The sequence below is a fragment of the Furipterus horrens genome, unplaced genomic scaffold, assembly GCF_987537825.1.
Source record: "Furipterus horrens unplaced genomic scaffold, mFurHor1.1.pri manual_scaffold_6, whole genome shotgun sequence".
Taxonomy (NCBI): Eukaryota; Metazoa; Chordata; class Mammalia; order Chiroptera; family Furipteridae; genus Furipterus; species Furipterus horrens.
In genome coordinates, this window is record NW_028327176.1 from 30,171,218 (window position 1) to 30,177,217 (window position 6,000).

Genomic DNA, 6,000 nt, shown 5'->3' on the forward strand with positions numbered 1-6,000 from the left:
CCACTAGAGCTTGCCAGCATTCCAGAGGCAAGGCAAGAACTTTTAAATAGCTGTGGACTAGATTCTGATCTCGGAGCACAGATCAGACAAAGATGCCAGCGAAGCTGAGTTTAGGAGGGAAGCCACTCCTGCCCCTCTAACTATCCATGTCCCTCTCTCCTGTCTCCTTCCCAGCCTCCCAAGCCCACCCTCCAACACACACATACCAAAAAAGCGTTAAGTCCCAGAATGAGCAACTAGGTATAAGACAGTCGTTGAAGCTTTGTGTGTGTGTGTGTGTGTGTGTGTGTGTGTGTGTGTGTCCCTGTGCCCAGCACTTAATCTGGGGGTGACCAGAGGCAGTGCTATAATCATTTCAGTCAAGTTTTCTTTGGCACCCTCCTGCATCTCCCAGCCTATCCTCTTTGTTCCCATCCCAGCCCTCCTCAGGCACCCATCCAAGCTGCTCTGTGCAGTTCAACTAAATTTACAGAACACTCCTCCGCTCGGCACTGCGCTGAGGAAGACACAGGCATCTAGTACCAAGTCTATTGCAGGCTCTGTGACCTTGGGCTTCTCAAGTGACTGTGTTTTTGCTCCACCTTAGAGAAACTGGAATGATGCAAAAAGATTATGAGCAACTCATTCTTAAATGAAAAACCTAGGCTTCTTATCAAAAGACTGGCCAATAAAGCCATATCTGTATTTTTAAGTTAAAGTAAGACAATTAAAGACTGATGTTTCATTGTCTTATCAGCTCTAACCAACTTTTTAAAGTAACTGATCAACAATAGTCCCAATTACGTTTGATGAGAACTTCTATGATAATATCTTAATTCCTATATTTATTAATGTCCATAATTAGTAAAGGTCTAAGAAAACACTGTGCTGGAGCCAAAGGGAGGCCATCCTGGAGGGGCAGGGCTTAGGGGCAGGGCTTGAGCCAGGCTGATTGACATGAGGTGGGGGACCAGGGAAGGACACAGGGCATGGACCGATGTCTGGACATAGGGCCAGTGTCCAGGTCAGGGAGGAGATTGGGTTGACTAAAGCACAGAAACTTGTGGGAGAGTAAATAATAGGACAGAGAATTGTATAGGTAGAAAAGCGAAGAGGAAAATTTTTTATTTTGCACCAGTTAGTGAATCACATGATTTCACACACTGTATATGATTTTACTCAATCCTAACATCCCTGGGAGTAGGTGGGGCTGAGGTTCCTCAGCCTCTAACAGGGTTCCTTAAAGAAGCTAACGTATTTGCTGAATCCCAAACAGCTAGTTAGCGGCAAAACCTAGATTCTAATTCTCCTTTTCTGTCTCTAGACCCAATGATTGCTTGTTATTTATTTTACTTTTTTCATGTTAACTTTCTAAAATTATTACATGAAATGGATTATATATGTATGTGAATGTAAATAATATATGTATTGTTAAAGAGGAATAAAATAAGCACTTGTGAATCCAACCCCCCAACTTAAGTAATAGAATCTTACCAATATTATTGAAGCTCCATATGCCCCTCCCTTCCTGGCCCCAGAAGTAACCACAATCCTAAAATGTGTGCTAATAACTTCCTTGTCCCTTAGAATTTTACCACATGTATTTGCTGGTTAATTTCTAGTAACCCCCCCCCCCCAAGATCCATTCTCATCTTCTCTATCCTGCCCTGCGCTCCCCACCTCCCAGGGATTCCCTTGCTCTGACTTCCTGACGCATTTGACCAAAGTGAGGCACTGACAGGGGACCTGAGGATGAGGAGAACGAGGTCAGGATGTTCGCTCCTGTGCCCCCTCCCTGCTGAGTCACCCACCATAAATTGGTTGCAATCCTCTCTCTAACAAAGGCAGAGCTCCTCCCTACAGCTGCTCCCTTCCTCCCCTCTCATCGCCCCTTCAGGCCTGGGGATGGGAAAGTGTCCTGTTTTATGCGCCTTGGGGCACTGTCCATTCTCTGTTGGTTTCCCAAACCTAGTGTTTCTTAATCTTTTATTTTTCATTATCACCTCCCACTAAGTAGTCCTTCCATAATTTTTCCCTAATTGTTTTCCCCACATGAAATGTTAATACTACAGGCATATGGCATGTCTATTTATGTACTATACATCTCTTCTGTACTTTGTATGTGAAAAGAATATTATCTGCCCCCTTAAGAACCAATTTCCACCCCCTTGGGGGCGATGCTGCCCTCATGGAGAACACATGCCCTAACTAAACTCACATTTTTGTCCAGAGTCTCTTTAACAAGCTGTCATAACCCCCCGGTTTGTGTGTGCCCTCTCTTTATTGCCAGAGCGCTAATACTTACCTGTGTCTTTGACAATATATTTTTAGTTTTTCTGGGTTTTGATTTTTACATAAATGTATTTTTTTTGTCTTGCTTTTCTCACTCAATATTGTTTTGTGAGATTCATCCATACTTATGTGTGTAGCAATTGTTAATTTTCACTATTGTATAGTATTACATTGAATCAACATATCAAAATATACATCTTTATTTAGTGTTGATGGACATTGGGGTTGGTTATTCTGAACATGCGACATGAAACATTCTTGGACATGTCGCACGTGTGGATATGGATAGGGATAGTCTAGGGTACATATCTGGGTGTAGAATAGCTGAGTTGTGGGGTGTGCCTATCTTGCCCCTTCTCAGGAAATGCTAAATTGTTTTCCTATCCCTGTACTCATTTCTACTCACACTGATAAGGTACAAGAGTTCTGGTTTCTCCACATTCTGTCCAGCGTTTATTATTGTTAGACTTTTAAATGTTTGCTGACCTGTTTGGTATGAACTAGGTATCTCATTGCAGACCAAATGAAATGTTGAGCATGTTTTCACTCGTTCACTGTCCATTTGCGTTTCCTTTCTGTGAATGCCTGTTGTGTGTGTATTTTGTCTATTTTTCTATTGGGGTGTTTCTTTTTATTTTTGATTCTTTGGTGTCCTTTATATAAGCTGGACACTGATCCTTTACCAGTTATATGTGTCACAGATATTTTTCTAACTTGGATTGTCTTTTTGCTTTCTTTAAGGTGAATTCTAATGTATAAAAGTTTACATTTTAATGTGGAAAAATGTATTAATCATTTTCTTTATGGTAGGTGCCTTTTGTGACTTTTTTGAGATTACACTTTCCTGCCCTGAGTTGACAAAGTTTCTTTTAAAAGATTTTTTAAATTGTGCCTTTTACATTCAAATTTTTATTGTCAGACGCTATTTTTTGTACATAGTAGGGATCCATTTTCTCCCATTTTACTTGAAACCAATTTTCCAGTCCCATTAATTGAATAGACCCTCATCTCCCTTGTCTACTTTAATGCCTTCTCTGTCATATTTTTATAAGGGTGGGTCTCTTTCTGGATTCCTTCTTCTATTCCATTGGTCTATCAGTATATACCTGCACTGATAACACAGTTTTAATTTTTATAGCTTATTAATCTCTTGATATCTGGTAAGGTAAGGCTCTTTTTTCTTTTTAGGAGCGTCTTGCCTATTCTTTGTTCTTGGATCTTTCCTGTAAAACTTTTTTAAACTGTTTTTCAAGTTTCTGAAAGAAGCCCAGCAGGCAGTGTCGTGATGAGCAGCAGGAGTGGGAGGAGCATCTACGGCAGAGCAGTGAGGGCCACTGGGGGCAGAGCAGGTGCTGGAAGGTGGTGCCAGCAACCCGAGCATATCTGCAGTCCAGGAGCCAAGGCCTTTGGGAGCCAGGACAAGTCCACCTGGTACAGGGAAGCTCAGCCAATGTCAGAAAGTGATGGAAGGCTGTCTCTGCTTGTTTTTATTAATCCAGTGGCCCAGTGGCTAATAAAAACAAGCAGAGACCTCATAAAGGAACAGCATAAAGGTACTAAACATAAAGGGACTTCATAAAGGGACATCATTAAGGTACTAAACCTCTATCATAAGCCTCCTTTGGGAAAGTTTATTTAGGAACTAGAATTTTTTATTCTGAAAAAGAGAAAAACTAGTAGTGACTGAATTGTTGAGCACTCTTCCAGGCTAAGGGAATAAGTGAAAAGTGAAAACAGGCCAGAGTTGGGGATTCAGACTCAGACGGATCTACTAGTATCAGAGAGAGTCAAACCTAGATGCACCCATAAAACCAGACAGTCTTCTCCCAAAGAAAATGTAAATGGTTCCAGTACAAATCCATGGCCATCACCAGTGTTTTGTTTGTTTTTTGTTTGTTTGTTTGTTTGGTTGGTTGGTTGACACTTATTAAGCATTTATAATGGACCTGACTCTCTTCTAGGCACTTATAATGTATTATTAATTTATTTAAATTCCACCCTCCTAACCCAAATTAGCTCAGAAAATGTATCCAACTGATGAGTGATCAATCAATTGGTATGTTCCCATAAGAAACAGATTACTGAGGGAAGCTGAAGAATTCCCCTCATGGATAGACCTTGGCAACCATTCCTCACACTAGGCTTTTAAACATTTTCCTAGTGGATCTTGTTTATTTACTCTGAGTGGGAAAAGGTACAGCCAGGAATCAGGTCATGTGGTTTAAAAACGAAAAGAAAGAGGATCGTGGTGACCACATTTTCTCTGTTGTGGGCAGGCAGAAGGAAGGGATGAGCAGGTAGAGGGGCATTTTGGAACAGACTGCCTCGAGCACCCTCCACAGTGGCCACGAGAACCAAACTTGGCCCCTTGCTCTGGGTCAAGGAGACCACAGTCTCAGGTGCCAAGTATTGGCATCAGGGGTTTTCCAACAAGAAGGTAGCGCCTCAAATCCTTTGTGGAGCAAAGCAGGTTATAAATAGATCTATAATTTTTTTAACTAGAAGGCAACAGGCTTAGCACAGCTATTCTTCCCTTGTGGTTCTCCTCCCAGCACCACTTTGCCTATTATATCCCTGCTACCAGGCAGACTCACCTGCCTCATAGCCAATCCGCTGCCGCAGCCTCAGGAGAGCCAGGATGGAAACTGGCTTCTATTACTACTCCAGATTGTGACCTTGCTTGTGGAAGAGAGTAAATCTTCCTGTCTTATCTCTGGCTAATTGGGCTGGAGGAAGGAGAGACAAGAATTTATTATACAATTTGCCACCTGCTGACTGGAACACTAATGTATCCATTTCGGAGGCACGCTCTGATTTTAGTGACAGGCTGAGGAGAAAAAGGACATAGACTGGGTTTCTGGGACATGTAGTGAAGGCCTGCTCTTGGGGCTTTTAACTACAAGATCAGAAGACTGGTATTTTATTGGCGGCCAAGTTATATGTGGCTTGGGGTGTGTGTGTGTGTGTGTGTGTGAGAGAGAGAGAGAGAGAGAGAGAGAGAGAGAGAGAGAGGAAGAGATTGATTTCCTCTCTCCTGACCCAAAGGCATTTGAACATGCAGGGACTTAGAAACTATTCAGCCCAATGCTTCTCAAGCTTCATTGTCCGTCAGAATCACTGGGAGGCTTCCTGACACCCAGATTGCTCGGTCCTGCTCCCAGAATTTCTGATTCAGTAGTTCTGGGGTGGGGCCTGAGAATTTGCATTTCTCATTAGTTACCAAGTGATGCTGATGCTGCCAGTCTGAGGACCACACTTTGAGAACCACTGATTTGGACCAACCTTCTGCTGTCACAGACGAGGAAATTGAAGCCCAACAGTTAATGAAAGCACGCATCCAAGGACCCACAACTGGTTACTGGGTAAAGCCAGACTAGAACAGAGATTCCTGACTCCTTATCTGGTGTTCTTCCTACCACTTCAGGCTGGCATGTGGCCAGAGTGCCAGGGAGGTGCTATTCTAATAATAAACTTGTTATCCTTTATGGCTGAAGATTACTAGTCTCTATATTGTTTTCTCTTCCTCTGCCTCCCCCAGTCCAACATCACTGGCCCTGCTGGCTCAATGCATAAATAGCTCAGCTCAGCCCACTCACCCCATCATCCAGTGGATTTCAGATTCGGTCCTGTTCCCATAGCCAGGTGCCCACTCCCAAAGGCCTAGTGCCTACTTTACTCTCTTCATAGCCTTGCTGGTAAATGAACTGGAGAACCAGGGCCTCTTCAGTG

The 6,000-nt window shown here is 42.8% G+C and overlaps 1 protein-coding gene across 3 annotated transcripts in view; it reads left to right on the top strand.

The window, feature by feature from the left end:
- The window catches only part of CRIPT (CXXC repeat containing interactor of PDZ3 domain), a 44,698-nt gene extending 38,934 nt beyond the window's left edge, over positions 1-5,764 (top strand). For all 3 annotated transcript variants that reach the window (XR_016511904.1, XR_016511905.1, XM_090281248.1), the window contains one exon: positions 5,488-5,764. Coding sequence is in view for 1 of the 3 variants with exons in the window: in XM_090281248.1 (XP_090137374.1) it covers positions 5,488-5,498 (11 nt within the window). In the remaining 2 variants the exon portion in view is untranslated. The remainder of the gene's footprint in view (positions 1-5,487) is intronic.
- The last annotated feature ends 236 nt before the right edge of the window (positions 5,765-6,000 follow it).